This window comes from Neopsephotus bourkii, unplaced genomic scaffold, assembly GCF_033783945.1.
Source record: "Neopsephotus bourkii isolate Nb327-2 ecotype Australia unplaced genomic scaffold, CSIRO-AGI_Nbou_v1 NB_1332, whole genome shotgun sequence".
Taxonomy (NCBI): Eukaryota; Metazoa; Chordata; class Aves; order Psittaciformes; family Psittacidae; genus Neopsephotus; species Neopsephotus bourkii.
Genome location: NW_026901812.1, coordinates 18,335 through 45,445, shown reverse-complemented (window position 1 = coordinate 45,445; position 27,111 = coordinate 18,335). Strand labels below are relative to the sequence as shown.

The following is a 27,111-nucleotide window of genomic DNA, read 5'->3' as shown; positions in this document are numbered from 1 at the left end:
GCGGGAATGGAGCGGAATGGGGGCTATGAGGCGGGAATGGGGGCTGTAGGCGGGAATGGGCTATGGAGCAATGAGGGCGGGAATGGGGGCTATGAGGCGGGAATGGGGGCTATGGGGGCTATGGAGGCGGGTATGGGGGCTATGAGGCAATGGAGGCGGGAATGGGGGCTATGGGGCGGGAATGGGGGCTGTGAGGCGGGAATGGGGGCTATGAGGCGGGAATGGGGGCGGGAATGGGGGCTATGAGGCGGGTATGGGTGGCTATGGAGTGTCTATGGGGAGCTATGGGGTGGCTATGGGCAGCTATGGGGGGCTATAGGGCAGCTATGGGTGTCTAAGGGGGGCTATGGGGTGGCTATGGTTGTCTATGGGGTGGCTATGGGTGTCTATGGGGCAGCCATGGGTATCTATGGGGTGGCTATGGGGTGGCTATGGGTGTCCAAGGGGGGGCTATGGGTGGCTATGGGTGTCTATGGGTGGCTATGGGTGTCTATGGGATGTCTATGGGTGGCTATGGGGTGGCTATGGGGGGTCTATGGGTGGCTATGGGTGGCTATGGGGTGGCTATGGGGGGTCTATGGGTGGCTATGGGGTGTCTATGGGTGTCTATGGGGTGGCTATGGGGCTGCTATGGGTGTCTATGGGTGTCTATGGGTGGCTATGGGGTGTCTATGGGTGGCTATGGGGTGGCTATGGGGCTGCTATGGGTGTTTATGGGTGTCTATGGGTGACTATGGGGTGTCTATGGGTGGCTATGGGGTGGCTATGGGTGTCTATGGGTGTCTATGGGGTGGCCATGGGGCTGCTATGGGGCACTATCCCAGTGCCGCGCTGCTCTCCCCACAGTTCCCGGGGGGCAGTGACAATTACCTGGCCATCACCGGCACCGGGCACCCCTTCCTCACCGGCGCCGAGGTAAGGCATGGGGCGGGACCCATAGGGACCCATAGAGACCCATAGGGACACATAGAGACCCATAGGGACCCATAAAGACCCATAGATCCTATTGTTTCCTATTGTCTCCATAGATCCTATAGGGAGCCCTAGAACCCTATTAAACCCATTGCCCCACAGACCCCCATTGCCCCCATGGACACTTTAAACCCCCATAGATCTCTGTTGCCTCGTTAACCCCATAGACCCCCATTGCCCCATAGACCCCTAGTGCCCCATTGACCCCCATTACCCCCATAGCCCCCTATTACCCCATAGACCCCCATTGCCCCCTTACCCCAATTACTCCATCACTCCCATATCCCCCCATAGCCCCCATTCCCTCTATACCCCCATTTGCCCTACAGCCCCCATTCCCCCCATATCCCTCCATATACCCCCATTGCTCCCCTATGCCCCAATGCTCCCTATATCCCCCCATATACCCCCCATACCCCCCTATATCCACCCCTATACCCCGATTTCCCCCCATCCCTATATCCCCCCATAGCCCCCCCATAGCCCCCCCATAGACCCCCATAGACCCCCCATATCCCCCCATAGACTCCCATAGAGCACTATGGCGCCCCCTAGCGGCCACCCCGTGCCGCGCTCCCCAGCACCATTGACACTCAATGGAAGCGGCTCCCCATAGACCCCCATAGACCCCCATAGACCCCCCATAGACCCCCATAGCCCCCCATAGACCCCCATAACCCCCCATAGAACCCCATAGACCCCCATAGACCCCCCATAGACCCCCATAGACCCCCATAGACCCCCCATAGACCCCCATAGACCCCCCATAGACCCCCCATATCCCTCCCATAGACCCCCATATCCCCCCCATAGACCCCCATATCCCCCCCATAGACCCCCATATCCCCCCATAGACCCCCCATAGACCCCCATATCCCCCCATAGACCCCCCATATCCCCCCCATAGACCCCCATACCCCCCCCATATCCCCCCATATCCCCCCATAGACCCCTCTATCTCTCCCCACAGACGTTCCACACCCCGAGCCTGGGGGACGAGGAGTTCGAGCTGCCCCCCATCTCCCTGGAGCCCGACCCCTCCCTGCCCGTCTCCGTGGGGCACTTCGAGGACCTGGGGGAGCCAGGAGGAGGGGGGGGAGGGGCACCCACAGGGAGCGGGGGAGGGGCTGCGGAGCCCCCTTTCCCTGCCCCTCCCCCGCCGCCGCCCCCCTCCCATCATCACCATCACCACCATCACCACCATCATCAGCCCCCCCCCCCCAACAGCGGCAGCACCGGGCCCTATGGGGGGGTGCAGGCCTTGGATATGGCCATGGGGCACGGGCTCATGGAGCAAGGAGCGGGGCTGCTGGCGGGGGGGCTGGCCATGGTAATGGGGGCGATGGGTATGGGGGGATAAGGGGGGGATAAGGGGGGGATATGGGGGTCTATGGGGGTCTATGGGGGGTCTATGGGGGGTCTATGGGGGTGTCTATGGGGGGCTATGGGGGGTCTATGGGGGTCTATGGGGCTCTATGGGGGTCTATGGGGGTCTATGGGGAGCCGCTTCCATTGAGTGTCAATGGTGCTGGGGAGCGCGGCACGGGGTGGCCGCTAGGGGGCGCCATAGGGCTCTATGGGGGTCTATGGGGGGAAATAGGGGGTTATAGGGGATATGGGGGGGTTATGGGGGATAAGGGGGGATATGGGATGGGAATGAGGGGGAAATGGGGTGGGATATAAGGGGGATAAGGGGACAATGGGGTGGGGGGGGATATGGCATGGGATATGGGGTGGGATATGGGGAGACATAGGGGGGAATTGGGTATGTGGGGAAATAGGGGGGAAATGGGGGGGAAATGGGTTTGGGGGTCACAAGAGGGATTTTGGGGTGGAAAAAAGGTTTTTGGGGTGGAAAAAAAAACAAAAAACACAAAAAAAAAAACAACCACAAACACAAAAAAACCCACCACAAACCACACCCCAAACAGAAAAAAGCGTTTTTGGGGTGGAAAAAGGCATTTTCAGTGGGAAAAAGCGCGTTTTTGGGGTGGAAAAAGGGGTTTTGGGGTCACAGGCATTTTTGGGGTAAAAAGGGGCATTTTTAGATGCCACAAAGCCGGTTTTGGTGCAAAAAAAGCTGTTTTGAGCACCCCAAAGGCGTTTTTGGCCCCCAAGGGCATTTTTGGGGTGAAAAAAGACATTTTTGGGGTGCCCGTCCCGCAGGAGCTGGAGCACACCATGAGCCCCCAGTACAGCACCGCCCCCCCCGTCACCATCGACGTCCCCATGGCAGCCCTGAGCCCAGGGGGGCTGCTGGCCCCGGGTCAGCTGACCACCATCGACCAATCAGAGCTCAGCTCTCAGCTGGGGCTCAGCCTGGGAGCCAATGGGACGCCGGGATCTAGCGGGGGTACCCCCCCGCCCAGCCAATCAGCACCGGCGGCACCGGAGGAGCGGATCTCGCCCCCCCCATCGCCTGCAGGCTCCGGGCATGAGGAGGAGGCCGAGGAGTTCCGGAGGGTGAGGAGCCCCAAAATGGCCTAAAATTGGCCCAAAATGGCCTAAAATTGGCCCAAAATGGCCTAAAATTGGCCAAAAATGGCCCAAAATTGGCTTTTTTTCGGGGAAAAACGCCCCAGGTTTTGGGGGATTTTCGTTGAAGTGGTTTTGGGGGTGAAAATGATGGTTTTGGGGCCAAAATGATGGTTTTGGGGCCAAAAATGATGGTTTTGGTGCTGAAAATGGTGTTTTGCTGCCCAAAATGGTTGTTTTTATGCCCAGAATTGTGGATTCCTTTATTTTTTGTCAGTTTTCCCCATTTTCTTCTTGTATTCCCCAATGCACTTCAGTTTTCCTCATTTTTCCCCAATTTCTTTTGGTTTTCCCTTATTTCCTTTGGCTTACCTCTTTTTTTCCCCCATTTCCTTTGGATTTTCCCAATTTTCTTTGATTTTCCCCAATTCCCTTCGATTTTCCGCCATTTTTTTCAATTTCTTTGCAATTGACCCCATTATCCCCCATTTCTTCTGATTTTGTTTGATTTTCTTTAATCTTCCCCAATTTTTTTCAATATTTTTGTAATTTTGAGTTTCCTTCTAATTTTTTTATTGTTTTCCGTAATTTCTTTCTAATTTTTTATTATTTCCCCTAAATTTCTTCTATTTTTTTCTAATTTTTTTCTAATTTTCCCCAATTCCCTTCAAATTTTTGTTATTTTCTCAATTTCTTTCAACATGTCATAATTTCTCTCCATTTTCTTCTAATTTTTCATAATTTCGCCTATTTCTTTGTAACATTTTCTAATTTTCTGAGATTTCCTTTTTATTTCCTCCAATTTTTTTCAATTTTTCATAATTTTCGCCAATTCCCTTTTATTTTTTGTTATTTCCCCAATTCCCTTCTAATTTTCCAAAATTTTCCCTGATTTCTTTCTGTTTTTTGTTATTTCCCCAATTCCCTTCTATTTTTTTCTAATTTTGCCCAATTCCCTTCTAATTTTTCATAATTTTTCCAATTTTCTTCTATTGTTTTATTTCTCTTCTTCCCTTCTAATTTTTCATAATCTTACCCAATTATTTCAAATTTTCCATAATTTCCTTTTGGCTTTTTGTCATTTCCGCAATTCTTTTGTAATTTTTCTAAAATTTTTCGTTATTTCTTTCTATTTCTCTTAATTCCCTTCTAACTTTTCATAATTTTCCCTGATTTTTTTTTCTTATTTTCCATAATTTCCTTCTGATTTTTTGTCATTTCCTCAATTCCCTTCTCTTTTTTTGTTATTTTCCCCAATTCCCTTCAAATTTTTCAAAATTTCCCTTAATTTCTTTCTATTTTTTGTTATTTCCCCCAATTCCCTTTTAATTTTTCATCATTTTCCCTAATTTCTTTCTATTTTTTCATTATTCCCCCACTTCCCTTCTAATTTCTCATTATTCCCCACCCCCTTCTCTCCCCTCCCCCCACAGCCCCCCAGCCCCCTCCCCCCTCCCCCCTTCCCGCCCCCTCCCCCCCCTCACCCCACAGACCCCCCCCGCCGAGGGAAGCCCCCCAAGAAGGCCAAGAAGAAGAAGGACCCCAACGAGCCCCAGAAGCCGGTGTCCGCCTACGCCCTCTTCTTCCGGGACACCCAGGCCGCCATCAAGGGCCAGAACCCCAACGCCACCTTCGGGGAGGTCTCCAAGATCGTGGCCTCCATGTGGGACAGCCTCGGGGAGGAGCAGAAACAGGTCCGGGGGGTACTGGGAGGTACTGGGAGCACTGGGAGTGGCGTTCGGGGCATCATTGGGGTCATCATTGGGGTCATGGGGGCCCAGAACCCCAACGCCACCTTCGGGGAGGTCTCCAAGATCGTGGCCTCCATGTGGGACAGCCTTGGGGAGGAGCAGAAACAGGTCCGGGGGGGCACTGGGAGGTACTGGGAGGTACTGGGAGCAATGGGAGAGGGACTGGGGTCATCATTGCGGTCATTGAGATCATTGGGAGCAGCACTGGGAGCACTGGGAGCGGCACTGGGAGCACTGGGAGCGGCACTGGGAGCACTGGGAGCAACACATGGGCATGGGAGCAACGTTCGGGGCCCATTGGCCTCATTGGGACATGGGACAGCATTGGGGTACTGGGAGCAGCACTGGGGCGTCAGGGTCATTGGGTTATTGAGATCATTGGGAGCGGCACTGGGAGCACTGGGAGCAACACTGGGGTCATTGGGGTCATCATTGGGGTCATGGGGGCCCAGAACCCCAACGCCACCTTCGGGGAGGTCTCCAAGATCGTGGCCTCCATGTGGGACAGCCTCGGGGAGGAGCAGAAACAGGTCCGGGGGGGCACTGGGAGGTACTGGGAGCACTGGGAGAGGCACTGGGGTCATCATTGCAGTCATTGAGATCATTGGGAGCAGCACTGGGAGGGACACTGGGAGCACTAGGAGAGGCACTGGGAGCACTGGGAGCGGCACTGGGGTCATTGGGGTCATCATTGGGGTCATCATTGGGGTCATGGGGGCCCAGAACCCCAACGCCACCTTCGGGGAGGTCTCCAAGATCGTGGCCTCCATGTGGGACAGCCTCGGGGAGGAGCAGAAACAGGTCCGGGGGGTACTGGGAGGTACTGGGAGCAATGGGAGAGGGACTGGGGTCATCATTGCGGTCATTGAGATCATTGGGAGCAGCACTGGGAGCACTGGGAGCGGCACTGGAGGTACTGGGAGCGGCACTGGGGGCACTGGGAGTGGCACTGGGAGCACTGGGAGCAGCGTTCGGGGCACCATTGGAGTCATTGAGGTCATTGGGATCAGCATTGGGGTCATTGGGAGCAGCTCTGGGGTCGTCATCGGGTCATTGGGGTCATCATTGGGGTCATCATTGGGGTCATCATTGGGGTCATTGGGGTCATCATTGGGGTCATGGGGGCCCAGAACCCCAACGCCACCTTCGGGGAGGTCTCCAAGATCGTGGCCTCCATGTGGGACAGCCTCGGGGAGGAGCAGAAACAGGTCCGGGGGGGTACTGGGAGGTACTGGGAGCACTGGGAGCAATGGGAGCGGCGTTCAGGGCATCATTGGGGTTATTGAGATCATTGGGAGCAGCACTGGGAGCACTGGGAGCGGCACCGGGAGCACTGGGAGCAGCACTGGGGGCACTGGGAGCGGCACTGGGGGCACTGGGAGCACTGGGAGCGGCACTGGGAGCACTGGGAGCGGCACTGGGAGCACTGGGAGCGGCACTGGGGTCATTGGGGTCATCATTGGGGTCATCATTGGGGTCATGGGGGCCCAGAACCCCAACGCCACCTTCGGGGAGGTCTCCAAGATCGTGGCCTCCATGTGGGACAGCCTCGGGGAGGAGCAGAAACAGGTCCGGGGGGGTACTGGGAGGTACTGGGAGCACTGGGAGAGGGCATATTGGGGTATTGAGATCATTGGGAGCAGCACTGGGAGCACTGGGAGCCACGGGAGCACTGGGAGCGGCACTGGGGGCACTGGGAGCGGCACTGGGGTCATGGGGGTCATCATTGGGGTCATCATTGGGGTCATGGGGGCCCAGAACCCCAACGCCACCTTCGGGGAGGTCTCCAAGATCGTGGCCTCCATGTGGGACAGCCTCGGCGAGGAGCAGAAACAGGTCCGGGGGGGGACTGGGAGGTACTGGGAGCACTGGGAGCGGCACTGGGGTCATCATTGGGGTCATTGAGATCATTGGGAGCAGCACTGGGAGCACTGGGAGCGGCACTGGAGGTACTGGGAGTGGCACTGGGGTCATCATTGGGGTCATCATTGGGGTCATGGGGGCCCAGAACCCCAACGCCACCTTCGGGGAGGTCTCCAAGATCGTGGCCTCCATGTGGGACAGCCTCGGGGAGGAGCAGAAACAGGTCCGGGGGGGTACTGGGAGGTACTGGGAGCACTGGGAGAGGCACTGGGAGCAGCGTTCGGGGCATCATTGGGGTCATTGAGATCATTGGGATCAGCATTGGGGTCATCATTGGGTCATTGGGGTCACCATTGGGGTCATTGGGAGGGATCTGATGAATTTTGGTGAAATTTGGTATAATTTTGGTGGAATTTTGGGGGATTTGATAAATTCTGGTGGGAGCTGGGATTTGATAAATTTGGGTGAAATTTGGGGCAATTTTGGTGGAATTTGGGGAGATTTGATGAATTTGGGTGAGTTTTGGTACAATTTTGGCAGAATTTGGGGTGATTTGATGGATTTGGGTGAAATTTGGCACAATTTTGGTGGAATTTTGGGAGATCTGGTGAATTTTGGTGGAATTTGGTGCGATTTTGGTGGAATTCTGGGCGATTCAATGATTTTGGCTGGGATTTGGTACAATTTTGGTGGAATTCTGTGAGACTGACGAGTTTTGGTGGAGTTTTGGTGAAATTTTCAGCAATTTGACGAAGTTTGGTGGAATTTTGTGCGTTTTTTGTGGAATTTTCATCGATTTGATGCATTTTGGTCAAATTTGGTGCGATTTTGGTGGAATTTCCAGCAATTTGATGAATTTTGGTCAAATTTGGTGCGATTTTGGTGGAATTTTCAGCAATTTGATGAATTTTGGTCAAAGTTGGTGCAATTTTGGTGGAATTTTCAGCGATTTGATGAATTTTGGTCAAATTTGGTGCAATTTTGGTGGAATTTTCAGCAATTTGATGCATTTTGGTCAAATTTTGTGCGTTTTTTGTGGAATTTTCAGCGATTTGATGAATTTTGGTCAAATTTGGTGCGATTTTGGTGGAATTTTCAGCAATTTGATGAATTTTGGCCGAATTTCATTCAATTTGGGTGGCATTTGGCCAAATTCCATCTGATTCCCCCCCTTTTCCAGGTGTACAAGAGGAAGACGGAGGCAGCCAAGAAGGAATACCTGAAGGCCCTGGCCGCCTACCGCGCTGTGCTGGTGCGTCCCATGGGGCCGGGATTTGGGCTGAATTCATCACTTTTTGGGGCTACTATGGATGGAATTAACAGTTTTTTAACACCAATGAGTTTTGGGGTGAATTCATCCCAATTTGGGTCCCCCATTGTTATAACCATTCCTTACCCACCATAGATGCATTGTATGTTAAATCCACCCCAATTTTGGGACAAATTCCCCCCTTTTTGGGTCCCCCATTGTTACAACCACTTCTTCCCCACCATGGATGTGTTTTGTGTTAAATCCACCCTAATTTTGGGTCAAATTCCCCCCTTTTTGGGTCCCCCACCCCCATTTTACCATTAATCTCCTTTTCCCCCCCTTTTTCTCTTCCAGACCTCCGACGCCCCCGACACCGACACCCCTCCCCCACCCCCACCCCCTTCCTCCCCCCCCTCCCCCACCCCATCCCCATCCCCCTCCCCCTCCTCCCCCCCCATCACCCAACTCCTCCTTGCTCCCTCCGTCCTCGCCGTCATCCCGGTCCCACCGCGACCCCCACCGCCACCAGTACAACCAGTACCACCAGTACAACCAGTACCACCAGTACCGCCGCCGCGCCTCCACCCGCCACCATTACAACAGATGCCCCCGCCGGTCCCCGCTCCTCCCATCCAAGGGGGGGCGCTGTTGCAAGCTCCGCCCCCTCTCCAGGCCATGCAGCATCCGGTCCCCGTTGCCACGGCATCCGCGGTTGCCACGGCGACGGCGCCCCCCCCCCGCCTGCGCCTCACGTTGCCCGTGGCAACGCCAGCGCCGGGGACCCCCCCCCTGCACATCAAGATCCTGCCCCCCCTCCGCGTGCTGGCGGCGCCGGTGGTGACGTCATCATCGGCATCGGCACCAGTACCACCAGTACCGGCACTGGGAGGAGGAGTGGGGGGGGAGGGGAAGGATGGAGAGGATGGAGGAGAGAAGAAGGAGGAGGAGGAGGAGGAGGAGGAAGAGGAGGAGGTGGTGGAGATGGTGGGGGGGGAGTTTGGTGGAGAGGTGAGGAATGGGGGGGGGATAGGGGGGAAATTGGGGGATTTTGGGGGGAAATTGTGGATTTTGGGGGAAATTGTGCATTTAAAGGGGAATTTTGGGGGTGTTTGGTGGGATTTTGGGGGAAATTGTGGATTTGGGCGGAATTGGGGGGAATTTGGTGGGATTTTGGGGGGAAATTGTGGATTTGGGAGGAATTTGGGCTGATTTGGGGGGAATTTTGGAGGAATTATGGGGAATTTGCTGGATTTAGGAGGGATTTGGGGGGAATTTGGTGGAATTTGGGGGGAAATTGTGGATTTGGGAGGAATTTGGGCTGATTTGGGGGTGTTTGGGGGAAACTGGGTGGGAATTTTGGGGGGAAATCGTGGATTTGGGGGTTTGCTGGGATTTTGGGGGAATTTTGAGGAATTTTCGGGGTGTTTGGTGGAATTTGGAGGGAAATCGTGGATTTGGGAGGAATTTGGGGGGAATTTGGGGGGAAATTGTGGATTTTGGAGGGAATTTGGGTGGATTTGGGATTTCCATAGGATTCATTGGGATCCAATGGGATTTAATGGGGTTCAGTGGGATTTTAATGGGGTTCAATGGGGCTCAATGGTCCCCGATGCTGTTCCCATCCCCCCCCCCCGCAGGCCGAGTCCCCCCCGGGCCTGGCCGTGGAGCTGGTACCCGAGGACCCCCCCCCCGCACGCTGCATCCGGGCGGGATGCGGGAACGCGCCCGTGGCCAGCGGGGACTGGGATGAGGAATACTGCAGCAGCGAGTGCGTGGTCAGGCACTGCCGGTGGGTACCCAAAACACCCAAAAACACCCCAAAAACACCCCCAAAACACCCAGAAACACCCAAAAACGGCCTCAAAACACCCAGAAACGGGCAAAAATGGCCCCAAACCAGCTCCAAAACACTCAAATGAGCAAAACCAGCCCCAAAACACCAAGAAATGGCCAAAAATGGCCCCAAAACACCCAGAATGAGCAACATCAGGCCAAAAACACTCAGAAACGGGAAAAAATGGCCCGAAATCACCCAAAAACGACCCCAAAATCCCCAGAAATGAGCAAAACCAGCCCCAAAACACCCAGAAACCGCCAAAAACTTGCAAAACCAGCCCAGAAACAGCTAAAAATGGCCCCAAACCACCCCAAAACAGCCCCAAAACACCCATAAATGAGCAAAACCACCCCAAAATGGCCGCAAATATCCAGAAATGAGCAAAACCAGCCCTAAAACCCCCCCAAAACAGACAAAACCACCCCTAAACCACCCAGAAACGGCCAAAAATGGCCCCAAACCACCCCAAAACAGCCCCAAAACACCCATAAATGGGCAAAACCAGCCCAAAACCCCCCAAAACAGACAAAACCACCCCCAAACCACCCAAAAACGGGCCAAAAACCCCCTTTTTCCCCCAAAACCCCCTTTTTCCACCCAAAACCCCTTTTTTCCCCCAAAAAAAAGCCCTTTTTAACCAAAAACCCCATTTTTAACCAAAATCGCCCTTTTTCGCCCCAAACCGCAGGGACGTGTTCCTGGCCTGGCTCGCCGCCCGCAACGCCGGCCCCAACAGCGTCGTCTTCGTCAAGTGAGCCCCTCCCCCACCCCCCCCATAGGCACTCATGGGGCGCCCTCCACCCCCCCATAGACCCCCCCTTTGTGCCCTGGTTCGTATTAAAGGGGTGCAGGAGCCTTCGGGTGTGGTTGGGGGGGAAAAAGGGCCAAAAAAGGGGGGTTTTGACCCAAAAATGGGGCTTGGGGACCGAAAAATGGGGTTTCTCGACCCAAAAATAGGGGGGGTTGAGCCAAAAACGGGGTTTTTAGTCCCAAAAATAGGGGGTTTCACCCAAAAATGGGGCTTGGGGACACAAAAATGGGGTTTTCGACCCATAAATAGGGGGTTTCGACCCAAAATGGGCGTTGGAGGCCTAAAAATGGGGCTCGGGGACCTAAAAATAGGCGTTTTCACCCCAAAAATGGGGTTGGAGACCCAAAAATGGGGCTTGGGGAACTAAAAATGGGGGGTTTTGACCCCAAAATAGGGGGTTTTGACCCCAAAATGGGCTTGGGGACCTAAAACTGGGGAGTTTCACCCCAAAAATGGGTCTGGAAGGGCCAAAAATGGGGGGGGTTGCCCCGAAAATGGGGCTTGGGGGGGCTAAAAATGGGGGAGTTGACCCAAAACTGAGTGGTTTTACCCCAAAAATGGGGCTTGGGGACCGAAAAATGCGTGTTTGCACCCCAAAAATGGGTCCTGGAGGACCAAAACTGTATCTTTTGGCACCAAAACCGGCCTTTGGAACCCCAAAAATGGGCTTTCTAGCCCCAAAACTGCATCTTGGAGGACAAGAAACAAGGTATGGAACCCCAAAAATGGGCTTTTTAACCCCAAAACCAGGTCTTGGAGCACAAAAAACAGGGTTTGGATCCCCAAAAATGGGGTTTTTAGCCCCAAAAATGGGATTTGGATGCCCCAAAACGAGCTTTTTAGCCCCCAAAACATTCTTTTTTACCCCCAAACCAGGCTTTAGACCCCAAAAATGGACATTTTACACCCCAAAATGGGCTTTCTAGCCCCAAAATGATCTTTTTCACCCCTAAATCCAGATTTTATAGCCCCCAAAATGTTCTTTTTCACCCCAAAACCAGGCTTTAGACCCCTACAATGGAATTTCTAGCCCCCAAAAATGGGCTTTTTAGCCCCAAAATGATCTTTTTCACCCCAAAACCCTGCTTTTCTAACCCTAAAAATGTTCTTTTTCACCCCAGAAACCAGTCTCTGAACCCCCCAAAATGGGCTTTTTAGCCCCCCAAAATGGGCATTTTAGCCCCAAAAATGGGCTTTTTAACCCCAAAAATGGGGTTTTTAGCCCCCAAAACGATCTCCCCCCACCCCACCTTTTGTCACCCCAAAACTCTCCTTTTTCCCCCCAAAACCCCCTTCCCCCCCATAACAAACACACCCGGAGCCTTCCCCCCGCATTGCCCTTTATTGCGGCCCCAAAATCGCCGTTTTTTGACCCAAAATCGGGCCCCCAAACTAGAGGTTTTTGGGCTTGGAGATGACGCCGTCGGGGTAGAGCCGCTTGAAGTGAGCGACCACGTCCGGGTCCAGCAGGTGGATCCCGTCCAGCTGGTTCCCCAGCGTGATCCTGGTAATTAATTAATAGCCATTAATAACCATTAACTATCTCATTAGCATCGTTAATTAACTCATTAGGGTCATTAATGAGGTAATTGGGGTCATTGATTCATTAATGATGGTCATTCATTCATTAGGGTCGATCATTGATTCATTGGGGGCATTCCTTAGCTAGGGGCATTCATTCATCTATCAGTCTATTAATAGGTATTAATTAGTCATTCATTAGTTCTTGAATAGCCATTACTGAGCTATTAACAAGCTATTAATTATCCATGAATTAGTTCTTGAATAGCCATTACTGAGCTATTAATTAGCCATTAATTGGTTATTAATTAGCCATTACCGAGCTAATAACAAGATATTAACAATTAATTAGTTCTTGAAGAGCCATTACTCAATTATTAATTTGTCATAATTAGTTACTGATTAGCCATTACTGAGCTATTAATTAGGCATTAATTAGATCTTGAATAGCCATTATTGTGCTATTAATTAGCCATTAATTACTAATTATCCATCATGAGCTATTAGCAAGCTATTAATTAGTTATTAATTACCCATTACTGAGGTATCAGTTACCCATTAATTACTAATTATCCATCTGACCTATTACCAAGCCATCAATTATCCATTAATCACCCATTACCAACCTATCAATTCACCCTCATTAATTATCCATCACCAATCTATTACCGATCCATTAATTCTCCATTAATTCCCTATTAATTCCCCATTACCGCACTATTATCACCCATTCCCAACCTATTTATTACCCACTATAGATTAACCATTATCGCGCTATTAAGCACCTATTAGCGAGCTATCAATCCCCCGTTAATCAGATGCTAATGAGATGTTAATTATATGCTAATGAGATGCTAATTACCAGTTGGGCTGGACGTTGTGGGGCCGCCCGAAGAGCTCGATCTTGCGCGTGCCGGGCGAGAGCCTCTCGATCATCCCATAGATCTCATCCGGCTTGTGGCTCGTCGACCGCACCTGATTGGTCGACACCGACGCCCTCATTAGCATATGCAAATGACGCCGCCAATGACGTCATCAGCGGCGGCGGCTGTGATTGGCTGGGGTTTAAAGGGCGTCACCTCGGCCACGATGACGTCGCAGTCCAAGCCCCGGTTGAAGCCTTGGGGGTTGCCTTTCACCCCGACCTCATAGGGAAAAATGGGGGGTTTTGACCCAAAATGAGACAAAATCTGCATTTCCGAACCCAAAATCTGCCTTTCTGTACCCAAAATCGGCCTTTCTGTACCCAAAATCTGCCTTTCTGAACCCAAAATCTGCCTTTCTGAACCCAAAATAGGCCTTTCGGAACACAAAATCCCCCTTTTCCACCTCAAAACCCCACTCTTGGACCCAAAATCCCCCTTTTCCACCCCAAAAGCCCAGTCCAGGACACCAAAATCCCCCTTTTCCACCCCAAAATCCCCCTTTTCCACCCCAAAACCCCCCTCTTGGACCCAAAATCCCCCTTTTCCACCCCAAAACCCCCTCCCAGACCCAAAATCCCCCTTTTCCACCCCAAAACCCCCCTCCCAGACCCAAAATCCCCCTTTTCCACCCCAAGACCCTAAATCCCCCTTTTTCACCCCAAATGACCCAAAATCGCCATTTTCACCCCAAAAGACCCCAAATCCCCCTTTTTCACCCAAAAGACCCAAAATCCCCCTTTTTCACCCCAAAAGAACCAAAATTCCCCTTTTTCATTCCAAAAGACCCAAAATCCCCCTTTTTTCACCCCAAAAGACCCAAAATCCCCCTTTTTCACCCCAAAAGACCCAAAATCCCCCTTTTTCACCCCAAAAGACCCCAAATCCCCCTTTTTCACCCCAAAAGACCCAAAATCGCCCGTTTTCCCCCCATACCAAGCAGTGCTCCTTGCCGTGGTTGAGCCAGTGCCCGGTGCGGCCGGTGCGGATGATTCGCTGCAGCTGATTGGTCTTCACCCAGATGATCTCATCCACCCGCTCGTACCTGCCCGTTTGGGGGAAAAAACCGCGATTTTGGGTCATTTGGGGTGAAAAAGCGATTTTGGGTCATTTGGGGTGAAAAATGGCGATTTTGGGGTGTAAAAAGGTGATTTTGGGTCATTTAGGGTGAAAAAGGGCAATTTTGGGTCATTTGGGGTGAAAACGGCGATTTTGGGGTGAAAAAGGGTGATTTTGGGTCATTTTGGGTGAAAAAGCAATTTTGGGTCATTTTGGGGTGAAAAAGGGTGATTTTGGGTAATTTTGGGGTAAAAACTGATTTTGGGTCATTTTGGGGTGAAAAATGGCAATTTTGGGGTGAAAAAGGGCGATCTTGGGTCATTTGGGGTGAAAAAAACGATTTTGCGTCATTTGGGGTGAAAAACGATGATTTTGGGTCATTTGGGGTGAAAAAAAGCGATTTTGCGTCATTTGGGGTGAAAAACGGTGATTTTGGGTCATTTTGGAGTGAAAAAGGGCTATTTTGGATCATTTTGGATGAAAAAGCGATTTTGGGTCATTTTGGGGTGAAAAACGGTGATTTTGGGGAGCTCAGAACATCAAAACTCACCCCCAGAGGTTGAGGCATTCGCGGCCCAGCTCCATGGCCCTGTGGAGAGGAGGGATTGGGGTCACCAAGGGGGTTTTGGGGTCAAAAAGGGGGGTTTTGGGTCAATAAAGGGGTTTTTGGGGTGAATAAAGGGGGTTTGGGGTGAATAAAGGGGATTTGGGGACAATAAAGGGGGTTTGAGGGTATCTAAGGGGGGTTTGGGGCCCTGATGGGGTTGGGGGACCCCAATGGAGGCCCCAATGGAGACCTCAATGGAACCCCCCAATGGACCCCCCGAATGGACTCCCCAATGGAAGACCCCAATGGAAGACCCAAATGGACCCCCCCATGGAAGAACCCAATGGAGACCTCAATGGAACCCCCCAATGGACCCCCCCAATGGACCCCCCCAATGGACCCCCCAATGGAAGACCCCAATGGAGACCCCAATGGAGACCCCAATGGACCCCCCCAATGGAAGACCCCAATGGAAGATCCCAAATGGAAGACCCCAACGGACCCCCCTAATGGACCCCCCAATGGAAGACCCCAATGGACCCCCCAATGTAAGACCCCAATAGAAGACCCCAATGGCGACCCCAATGGAAGATCCCAATGGAAGACCCCAATGGAGGATATCAATGGACAACCCCAATGGACCCCCCCATTCTAAGACCCCAATGGAAGATCCCAATGGAAGACCCCAATGGAACCCCCCCATTCTAAGACCCCAATGGACCCCCCCCCCCCCCCCCCGCCATTTCAGTGGGGGTCAGACCTTCCGGTGACCCAGAGGAAGAGGAAGCCCTCATCCTGCAGGCCGGGGATGTTGAGGCGCCGCATCTCATCGTCGGTGAGGGTCCCATAGGGCAGCTCCATGTGGATGTCCCAGGGGGGGTCGGCCATCACCACCGAGAACTTACCCAGGATGCTCACGTCCAGGTACCGGATGTCGCAGCAGATCCACTGCAATGGGGGGGGGGAAATGGGGGGGGGGGGGGGGGAGGGGAAATGGGGTGGGGGAGGGGCAACAATGTGAAAAATACAGAGGTGGTGCGCGGGTGGAATTTTAAGAAAATTACAATGGAAATGGGGGTGGGGGAGGGGCAAAATTTGTGAAAAATACAGAGGGGGTCGTGCGCGGGTGGAAATATTTTAATAAAATTACAATGGAAACGGGTGGGGGAGGGGAAATGGGGTGGGGGAGGGGCAACATTTGTGAAAAATACGGAGGGGGTCGTGCGCATGTGGAGGAATTTTAAGAAAATTACAACGGAAACGGGTGGGGGAGGGGCAACATTTGTGAAAAATACGGAGGGGGTCGTGCGCGGGTGGAAAAATTTTAATAAAATTACAATGGAAACGAGTGGGGGAGGGGCAACATTTGTGAAAAATACGGAGGGGGTCGTGCGCGGGTGGAGAAATTTTAAAAAAATTACAATGGAAATAAGTGGGGGAGGGGCAACATTTGTGAAAAATACGGAGGGGGTCGTGCGCGGGTGGAGAAATTTTAAGAAAATTACAACGGAAATGGGGGTGGGGGAGGGGAGGGGCAACATTTGTGAAAAATACGGAGGGTCGTGCGCGGGTGGAGGAATTTTAATAAAATTACAACGGAAACGGGTGGGGGGGGAGGGGCAACATTTGTGAAAAATACAGAGGGGGTCGTGCGCGTGTGGAAAAATTTTAAGAAAATTACAATGGAAATGGGTGGGGGGGGAGGGGCAACATTTGTGAAAAATACAGAGGGGGTCGTGCGCGTGTGGAAAAATTTTAAGAAAATTACAACGGAAACGGGTGGGGGCGGGGCAACATTTGTGAAAAATACGGAGGGGGTCGTGCGCGGGTGGAAAAATTTTAAGAAAATTACAATGGAAATGGGGGGGGGAGGGGCAACATTTGTGAAAAATACGGAGGGGGTCGTGCGCAGGCGGAGGAATTTTAAGAAAATTACAACAGAAATGGGGGTGGGGGAGGTGAGGGGCAAAAATGTGAAAAATACGGAAGGGGTCGTGCGCGGGTGGAAAAATTTTAAGAAAATTACTATGGAAACGGTTCCAATGCTGATGGGTTCGGTGAAATTACTCGGAATTTATCAATATCCAGCAAAATTTGTCAAAATCCAACAGAATTTCAATAAAGTTACAATAGAAAGCGCTCGAATTCTGATGGATTCATCAAAATCGATCAGAATTTATCAATATCTATCAAAATTTATCCAGAATTCCAACCAAAACCTCTCAAATTCTGACGAATCCATCAGAATTTCTCAAAATCCATCAAAATTTCTCAAAATCCATTAAAATTTACCCAAAATTACAACAGAAACCTCTCAAATTCTGACAGATTCATCGAAATCCATCGGAATTTATAAAAATCTAGCAGGATTTCTACAAATCCATCAGAATTTCAACAAAATTCCAACAAAAACCTCTCAAATTCTAATGAATTCATCAAAATTCATCAGATTTTGTCCAAAATTACAACAAAAACTTTCAAATTCTGCTGAATCCATCAAAATCGCACAAAATTTCTCAAAATCCGTCAAGGTTTCTCAAAATCCCTGCAAATTTCTCCAAAATTTCGATCAAAACCTCTCAAATTCTGACAAATTCATCAAAATTTCTCAGAATATCTCAAAATTTCTTCAAATCTGTCAGAATTTTCCAAATCCATCAAAATTTCCCCAAAATCCGAACCAAAACCTTTCAAATTCTGCCGAATCCCTCAAAATCCCTCCCAATTTCTCCCCAGTTCCAACCCAATCCCCTCCCAATCCCATCCCCATTGATCCCCATTGATCCCCATCCCCATTGATCCCCATCCCATTGATCCCCATTGATCCCATTAACCCCCATTACCTGCGGTGGGAAGAGCCGATCGGCCCCAGCATCGCTCCCCCCGGGGGGCCGGACCAGCTCCTTGGGGGGGGGGCTCCGGGTCTGCCGTGGGGCAGAGGTGTGGGGCGGGCTATGGGGCGGCGCTATGGGGCCGGCGTCGATCTCGTAGTGCACGTACTTGCAGGTGTCCATATGGAAGCAGGTGTTGAGGAAGGAGCAGTCCCCAAGGGACTCGTCCGTGTGCTTGTTGATGATGCGGCTATGGGGCAGGAGGGGGGGTTTTGGGGTGAAACCAGGGGGTTTTGGGGCCGTTTGGGGGTGTTTGGTAATAGGGAGATGGAGCTGTGGGTCTGTGGGTGGAGAATGTGGGTCTATGGGTGGAGAACATGGGTCTATGGGTCTATGGGTGGAGAACATGGATCTATGGGTCTATGGACATCCCTATGGACATCCCTATGGGTCTATGGGTGTCCCTATGGGTCTATTGGTGTCCCTATGGGTCTATTGGTGTCCCTATGGGTATCTCCATGTCGTTATGGGTATCCCTATGGGTCTATGGGTATCCCTATAGGTCTATGGGTGTCCCTATGGATCCCTCCCCATAGATGCCCCTCCCCCCATTGCTGCCCCTCCCCCCGTCGCCCCTCCCCCCTCACCGGAAGTGCAGCCTCGGGCAGGGCCTCTGCCCCCCGCTCCCCCTCACGCACTCCTCCTTGGTCCCGTGCTCGCAGAACTCCTGGACCTGGGCCCGGCCCCGGGACCGGAACTTGTCCACCATGGATTGCTCCTTGGCCGTGGTGCTGTGGAGCAGCTCCAGGATCTCCTGGCTCACCTGCCCCATAGGGAGACACAGCCCTGCCCCATAGACACAGCCCTGCCCCATAGACACAGCCCCAGAGACCCCATTCATGGATCCCCATTGATGGATCCCCATTGACCATGTATCCCCTTCCCATGGCGGCCATCTTGGATGTGTCCTCCTCATGGCAGCCATCTTAGATATGTCTGCCCCCCATGGCTGCCATCTTGGATGTGTGTCCCCCGTGGCGGCCATCTTGGATATGTGCCTCCCCCATGGAGGCCATCTTGGATATGTGTCCTGATGGCAGCCATCTTGGATATGTGCCCCCCCTGGCGGCCATCTTGGATATGTGCCCCCCCATGGCGGCCATCTTGGATATGTGCCCCCCATGGCGGCCATCTTGGATATGTGCCTCCCACATGGCGGCCATCTTGGATATGTGCCCCCATGGCGGCCATCTTGGACCTGTGTCTCCCCCATGGCGGCCATCTTGGATATATGTCCTGATGGCGGCCATCTTGAATATGTGTCTCCCCCATGGCGGCCATCTTGGATATATGTCCTGATGGCGGCCATCTTGGGTATGTGTCTCCCCTATGGCGGCCATTTTGGATATGTGCCTCCCCCATGGCGGCCATTTTGGATGTGTGTCTCCACGGCGGCCATCTTGGATATGTGAGTGTGTGTCCCACGGCGGCCATCTTAAATGTGTGTCCCCATGGCGGCCATCTTGTATATGTGTCCCCCCCCCACGGCGGCCATCTTGTATATGTGTCCCCCCCACGGCGGCCATCTTGTGTACGCGTTCCCCCCCCTCCCCGGCGGCCATCTTGTATATGTGTCCCCCCCACGGCGGCCATCTTGTATACGCGTTCCCCCCCCCCCGGCGGCCATCTTGTCCCCCCTACCTTCTTGCTCTGCTGCTCCTTAGTGGACTGCTGACTCAGGAGGCTCTCGATCTCCAGGTCCACGTCCGACGCCATCTTGCGCGCTCTCTTCACCCCCTCCTTCCCTTCCCCTCCTCCTCCTCCTTCCCCCATCGTCGCCGTGGCAACGCCGCCATCTTGCTCCGCCTTCCTCCTCCTCCCCCCCGCCGCCGCCGGCGGTGACGTCATCATCATGGCGCTCAGCTTGGAGCGGTCGGCGTAGGTCACCACCATGATGGGGGCGGAGCCGGAAATGACGTCATCGGTGGGCGGGGCTAAGAGCCCCCGGCGCACCTCGATGAGCTCCTGGGCCGCAAACTTCTGCAGGAGGCTCTCAACGGCGTGCCGGGGCGGGGGCGGGGCCGTGACGTCATCCTGTGGGCGGGGCAATGGGAGGTCATCAGGCCACGCCCCCCTTTGAGGGAATGGCGGCATCCTATGGGGACCAATAGAACCCCATCTATGGAGGTGATGTCATCCTATAGGGACGAATAAACCCCATCTATGGAGATGATGTCATCATACATTAACCACGCCCCCCCCATAGACCCCTTCTATAGCTGCCTATAAGACAGGAAGGCAGGAAGTGGTGACCCCAAGATGGCCGCCGCGGCAGGAAGTGACGTCACTCACGGCGGCCATGACGCGGCAGAGGGCCTCGGCGTCGGCCGGCAGCGGGAGGGGGGGGTCGGCGAGGAGGAGGAGGAGGCGGCGCTCGAGGGCGGGGTCGCAGGCGGTGACGTCATCGGGGGCGGGGCGGCGCGAGGATGACGTCAGCGATGACGTCACTGAGGAGGAGGAGGAGGGAGGGGGGGAGGAGGAGGAGGGAGGTGGAGGGGCCGGGCTGGAGGTGCGAGGGGGGGTGGGGTCTGGGGGGAAGACGGGGAGGGGCTCATTAATAGGGGTTAATGAACACCCTCATTAAGCCAGGACCCCCCAGTGAGGGCATTTAAGCCTCATTAAGGGCCATTAAGCCCCTAATTAAAGCCATTAACCCCCTTAACCCCCCTAATTAACCTTATTGACATTAAACCCCATTAATGGCTATAAACCCTGTAATTAAAACCACTAACCCCCTTAACCCCCCAATTAACCGTATTAATTGCCATTAAACCCCATTAATGGCTATAAACCCCCTAATTAATGCTATTCAGGGCCATTAACCCCCATAATTATCCTTATCAATTGCCATTAGCCCTCATTAATGGCCATTAGCCTCTTAATTAATCCTCATTAATCCCATTTACCTCATTAAACCCCTTAATTAACCCCATTAACCCCATTAATTCCCCCCTTACCCCTCATTAACCCACTTAATTCCCCCATTCCCCCTCATTAACCCCATTAATTACCCCCTTACCCCTCATTAACCCCATTAATTGCCCCATTCCCCCTCATTAACCCCATTAATTCCCCATTCCCCCTCATTAACCCCATTAATTCCCCATTCCCCCTCATTAACCCCATTAATTGCCCCATTCCCCCTCATTAACCCCCTTAATTCCCCCATTCCCCCTCATTAACACCATTCCCCCTCATTAACCCCATTAATTACCCCATTCCCCCTCATTAACCCCATTAATTGCCCCATTCCCCCTCATTAACCCCATTAATTCCCCCATTCCCCCTCATTAACCCCATTAATTCCCCATTCCCCCTCATTAACCCACTTAATTCCCCATTCCCCCTCATTAACCCACTTAATTCCCCATTCCCCCTCATTAACCCCATTAATTCCCCCATTCCCCCTCATGAACCCCATTAATTACCCCATTCCCCCTCATTAACCCCATTAATTGCACCATTCCCCCTCATTAACGCCATTAATTACCCCCTTACCCTCATTAACCACATTAATCACCCCCTTGCCCCTCATTAACCCCATTAATTCCCCCATTCCCCCTCATTAACCCCATTATTTGCCCCATTCCCCCTCACTAACCACATTAATCACCCCCTTACCCCTCATTAACCCCATTAATCGCCCCCTTACCCTCATTAACACCATTCCCCCCTCATTAACCCCTTAATTACCCCTCATTAACCCCCCCCGTTAATCACCCAGCGGGTCCTGCTTCCTCCGCCGCTGCAGCCGCTCCCGCAGCGAATCCAGCTGCTTCTTATGGGCCTGGATGGAGCTCCACGTGTCCGACATGGCGCCGGCACCGGGATCAACGGGATCGGGCACCGGGATCAACGGGATCGGGCCTCTGCGATCCCGGGATGCGGCCTAACCGGGGTAGGCCCCGCCGCCTTCCCCTCACGGAGCCGGAAGCGGAAGTGACCGCTGGGGAAGGCGGATCGTCATGGCAACGGGCCGCCATCTTTAGAGCTGGCAGCGCCTCAGTAACGGCAGCCGCCATCTTGAGGGCTGGCGCTTATCGTCATAGCAACGACCGCCATTTTTGAAGCTGGCGCTTATCGTCATGGCAACGGTCGCCATCTTTAGAGAGGGTGCAGCCGCTTTACGCCGTCTCTTTCGCGACAGCCGCCATCTTGAGGGCTGTCGCGTATCGCCATGGCAACGGCCGCGCTCCCCTATCTCCATAGCGACCGCCGCCATCTTGAATGTTATCGCCTGTCTCCATACCAACCGCCGCCATCTTGAATGCTATCTAGAGCTCCATAGCGACCGCCGCCATCTTGAATGCTGCCTAGATCTCTATAGCGACCGCCGCCATCTTGAATGTTATCCACTATCTCCATAGCGACCGCCGCCGTCTTGAATGCTACATAGATCTCCATAGCGACCGCCGCCATCTTGAATGTTATCCCCCATCTCCATAGCGACCGCCGCCATCTTGAATGCTACCTAGATCTCCATAGCGACCGCCGCCATCTTGAATGTTATCCACTATCTCCATAGCAACCGCCGCCATCTTGCGCATCGTCTCCGTGGCAACGGCCGCCATTTTGTACCCTGAGAAGCCCCCCCCCACCCCCAAAATAAGCCCAGCGGGGGGGGAGGGGCTGTTTAATGGCTTTAATGGCCTAATCTATGGTTATGGGGGGGGGGATGGGGTGCAGGGGGGTCTCCATCACCCCCCATTGTCCTACTGGTCCCCTTCCACATCCATGGGGGGGTCCTGCTCCATTGGGGCCTGTGGGGAGAGGAAGGGGGGGGTCAGTGCTGCTGTGCCTCAGTTTCCCCCCATTGCCCCCCCTTTTCCCTTTATTCCCAAGGGATTTTCCCGAAATTTCACCATTTTCCCAGTTTTTTCCCAATTTCCACCCAAATTCCTTCATTTTCCCCACAATTTTCCCGAAATTCCCTCCAATTCCCCACAATTTCCCCAATTTCCCTTAGATTTCCACCCGAATTTCCCCCAAATTTCCCCCCAATTTTCCCCAAAATCCCACCCATATTTCCCCCAAATTTCCCCCAAACTCCACTCAAATCCCATCCAAATTTCCCCCAATTTTCCCCAAATTTCCCCCAAATCCCACCCATATTTCCCCCAAATACCACTCAAAACCCACCCAAATTTCCCCCAAATTTCCCCAATTTTCCCCAAATCCACCCCAAATTCCCCAAATTTCCGATTTCCCCCAATTTCCCCCAATTCCCACCCAAATTTCCCCCAAATTCCACTCAAATCCCACCCAAATCCCCCAAATTTACCCCAATTTTTTCCCCCCAATCCCCCCCCACCCCCCTTCCCCTCCCCCATCCCCCTCTTACCTCCCCTTCCTCCTCCCTTCCTCCTCCTCCTCCTGGTGCCTCCTGCCCCTCCCCCCTCTCCGGGCCCAGAGGGGGGCAGGGGGCGGGGGGGGGCCCCCCCCACGGCTGCCATTGGGCTCCCATTGACGTCAATGGGGATGATGATGGGGGGGGGGAGGGGAGGAAGAGCGGCCATGATGGGGTGGGGGCAGGGCCCCCCTTGCACCCATTGGCCCCCGACAGCAGCCGCAGCTTGGGGAAGGCGGCGAGGGTGAGGGGGGGGCTCCCATTGGCTGGAATGGGGCTCCCATTGGGTTGAATGGGGATCCCATTGGCTGGAATGGGGCTCCCATTGGGTTGAATGGGGCTCCCATTGGGTTGAATGGGGCTCCCATTGGCTTGAATGGGGCTCCCGTTGACTTGAATGGGGCTCCCATTGGCTTGAATGGGGCTCCCATTGGCTTGATGGGTGCTCCCATTGACTTGGGTGCTCCCATTGGCTTGTTGGGTGCTCCCATTGACTGGAATGGGGCTCCCATTGGCTTGAATGGGGCTCCCATTGACCTCATGGGTGCTCCCATTGACTTGATGGGTGCTCTCGTTGACTTGAATGGGGCTCCCATTGACTGGAATGGGGTTCCCGTTGACTGGAATGGGGTTCCCATTGACTTGATGGGTGCCCCCATTGACTGGGGCTCCCCCATTGACCTCATGGGTGCTTGGGTTGACTTGTTGGGTGTCCATATTGACTTGATGGGTGCTTCCATTGACTTGAATGGGTCTCCCATTGACTTGTTGGGTGCTCCCATTGACCTGTTGGGTGCTCCCATTGACTTGCTGGGTGTCCATGTTGACCTCTTGGGTGCTCCCATTGACCTGCTGGGTGCTCCCATTGACTTGATGGGTGCTCCCATTGACTTGAATGGGGCTCCCATTGACTTGCTGGGTGCTCCCATTGACTTGAATGGGGCTCCCATTGACCTGCTGGGTGCTCCCATTGACTTGCTGGGTGTCCATGTTGACCTCTTGGGTGCTCCCATTGACTTGCTGGCTGCTCCCATTGACTTGCTGGCTGTCCCCATTGCCTTGTTGCTTGCCCACGTTGCCCAGTTGGGTGCCCCCATGGCCATGGCCGGCCCCACCATGATGCTGGGCACCCACCTTCACTTCCTGGGGGCTCCCATTGACCTCTTGAGCAGCCACAATGCCACGGTGAGGGGCCACGGTCACCTCTTGGTTGCCCCCATTGACTTGCTTGCCTCCATTGACCTGTTGGTTGCCCCCATTGACTTGGTTGCCCCCATTGAGTGGTTGGTTGCCCACACTGACATGTTGGTTGCCCCCGTTGATTAGGTTGCCTTCATTGAGCGGTTGGTTGCTCCTGTTGACTTGGTTGCCCCCATTGAGCGGTTGGTTGCCTCCATTGACTTGGTTGCCCCCATTGAGCGGTTGGTTGCCTCCATTGACTTGGCTGCCCCCATTGAGCGCTTGGTTGCCTCCATTGACTTGGTTGCCCCCATTGAGTGGCTGGTTGCCCCCATTGGCCTGTTGGTTGCTCCTATTGACTTGGTTGCTCCCATTGACTTGGTTGCCTCCATTGACCTGTTGGTTGCCTCCATTGACTTGGTTGCTCCCACTGACTTGGTGGCCCCCACTGAGTGGTTGGTTGCCCCTGTTGACTTGGTTGCTCCTATTGACTTGGTTGCCCCCATTGAGTGGCTGGTTGCCCACATTGACTTGGTTGCCCCCGTTGACTTGGTTGCCCCCATTGAGTGATTGGTTGCTCCTGTTGACTTGGTTGCCCCCATGGAGTGGTTGGTTGCCCCCGTTGACTTGGTTGCCCCCATGGAGTGGTTGGTTGCCCCCATTGACTTGGTTGCCCCCATTGAGTGGCTGGGTGCTCCTATTGACTTGCTTGCCCCCATTGACTTGGTTGCCCCCATGGAGTGATTGGCTGCTCCTATTGACTTGGTTGCCCCCATTGAGTTGCTGGTCGCTCCCATTGACTTGGTTGCCCACATGGAGTGGCTGGTTGCTCCTATTGACTTGGTTGCCCCTATTGAGTGCTTGGTTGCCCACATTGACTTGCTTGCCCCCATGGAGTGATTGGTTGCTCCCATTGACTTGGTTGCCTCTGTTGAGCAGTTGGTTGCCCCCATTGAGCGGTTGGTTGCTCACATTGACTTGGTTGCCCCCATTGAGCGCTTGGTTGCCCCCATTGAGTGGCTGGTTGCTCCTATTGACTTGCTTGGCCCCATTGACTTGGTTGCCCCCATTGAGCGCTTGGTTGCCCCCATTGACTTGGTTGCCCCCATTGAGCACTTGGTTGCCCCCATTCCCCTCCGCCCCCTTCCCCACCCCCCCCCCCAGTCCCCCCCGCCCCCCGTGCTGCGCAGGCAGCGGCCCCAGCCCCACAAGCGTGGGGCGCTGTCGCTGACCCTTGCCAGCGGCGCGGGACGGGGCGCAGCGGCTGTGGGCTATGGGGCAGCGGTGGGGCAGGAAGGGGGCCTTGTGGGGCAGGGCGTGCAGGGTGCCCAGGAGGAGGAGCTGGCGGGAGATGTCCTCGGTGAGCTGGAGCTGGTGGAGCTGGCGCTGCTGCAGGACGCGGAGCTCCTCCAGGATCAAGGGCAGGTTCAATGGGGAGGGCAAGGGGTGGGGGGGGCTGTGGGGCGGGCGCTGTGGGTCCGAGTCCATGGTGGGGGGGGGAGCTGGGAGCATGGGGGGGGGGGAATGGGATGGGGGAGACAGGAAAGGAGGGGGGTTAGGCCCAAATTTAGGTGGTTTATACCCGAAATTAGGTGGTTTAGGCCCAAAAGTAGGTGGTTTAGGCCCAAAAGTAGAGGGTTTAGACCCAAAATTAAGGTTTCCACCCCAAGAAGCAGTTGTTTGACCCCAAAATTAGGTGGTTTAAGCCCAAAAGTAGGGGGTTTAGGCCCAAATTTAGGTGGTTTAGGCCCAAATTTAGGTGGTTTATACCCGAAATTAGGTGGTTTAGGCCCAAAAGTAGGTGGTTTAGGCCCAAAAGTAGAGGGTTTAGACCCAAAATTAAGGTTTCCACCCCAAGAAGCAGTTGTTTGACCCCAAAATTAGGTGGTTTAAGCCCAAAAGTAGGGGGTTTAGGCCCAAATTTAGGTGGTTTAGGCCCAAATTTAGGTGGTTTATACCCGAAATTAGGTGGTTTAGGCCCAAAAGTAGGTGGTTTAGGCCCAAAAGTAGAGGGTTTAGACCCAAAATTAAGGTTTCCACCCCAAGAAGCAGTTGTTTGACCCCAAAATTAGGTGGTTTAAGCCCAAAAGTAGGGGGTTTAGACCCAAAATTAGGGGGTTTAGGCCCAAAATTAGGGGGTTTAAGCCCAAAATCAGGGGGGTTACCCCCCACATTAAGGTTTCAACTCCAAAAAGCAGTTGTTTGACCCCGAAATTAGGTGGTTTAGGCCCAAAACTAGGGGGTTTAGGCCCAAAATCACCAAAACCACAATTATCCCCCCCAAAAAAACTGACATTTTCCACTCCAAAATCACCTTTTCCCCCACAAAAACCACCATTAACCCCCAAAATCCCTGTTTTTCGCCCCAAATCAACATCACTGCCCCCAAAGCACCACTAAGCCCCAAAATCACCTTTTTTCACCTCAAAAATCACCATTAACCCCCCAAAATCACAGTTTTCCCCCCAAAATCACCATTTTCCCCACAAAAAAGCATCGTTTCACAGCCAAATCACTATTACACCCCCAAAAACAACGTTTCCCCCCCAAAATCCTCATTTTTCACCCCAAACGACATGTCCAGCCCCAAACTCCCCCTTTTTCACCCCAAAACGACCATCAACCCCCAAATCCACATTTCTCCACTCAAATCCCCATTTCCAGCCCCAAAATCCCCCTTTTT

General features: G+C 53.3%; 2 protein-coding genes across 2 annotated transcripts; one reads left to right on the top strand and one right to left on the bottom strand.

Annotated features, from left to right (window-relative positions):
* Positions 1 to 807: 807 nt before the first annotated feature.
* TOX4 (TOX high mobility group box family member 4) lies at positions 808 to 10,905 on the top strand. Its single transcript, XM_061366423.1, has 11 exons — positions 808 to 915; positions 1,943 to 2,063; positions 2,193 to 2,302; positions 3,139 to 3,435; positions 3,697 to 3,700; positions 4,939 to 5,141; positions 8,242 to 8,313; positions 8,986 to 9,177; positions 9,259 to 9,321; positions 9,951 to 10,102; positions 10,839 to 10,905. Exons 1-11 carry the CDS (start codon positions 808 to 810, stop codon positions 10,903 to 10,905), a joined length of 1,389 nt encoding a protein of 462 aa, XP_061222407.1.
* Positions 10,906 to 12,338: 1,433 nt separating this feature from the next.
* LOC133219244 (N6-adenosine-methyltransferase catalytic subunit-like) lies at positions 12,339 to 21,749 on the bottom strand. Its single transcript, XM_061366422.1, has 11 exons — positions 21,623 to 21,749; positions 20,195 to 20,430; positions 19,544 to 19,936; positions 18,490 to 18,665; positions 17,855 to 18,092; positions 15,772 to 15,959; positions 15,015 to 15,053; positions 14,342 to 14,450; positions 13,562 to 13,627; positions 13,345 to 13,457; positions 12,339 to 12,465 (listed from the first exon to the last, which is right to left on the bottom strand). The coding sequence occupies exons 1-11, from the start codon at positions 21,714 to 21,716 to the stop codon at positions 12,354 to 12,356; spliced, it is 1,764 nt and encodes a 587-aa protein (XP_061222406.1). The 5' UTR covers positions 21,717 to 21,749; the 3' UTR covers positions 12,339 to 12,353.
* Between the last annotated feature and the right edge of the window lie 5,362 nt (positions 21,750 to 27,111).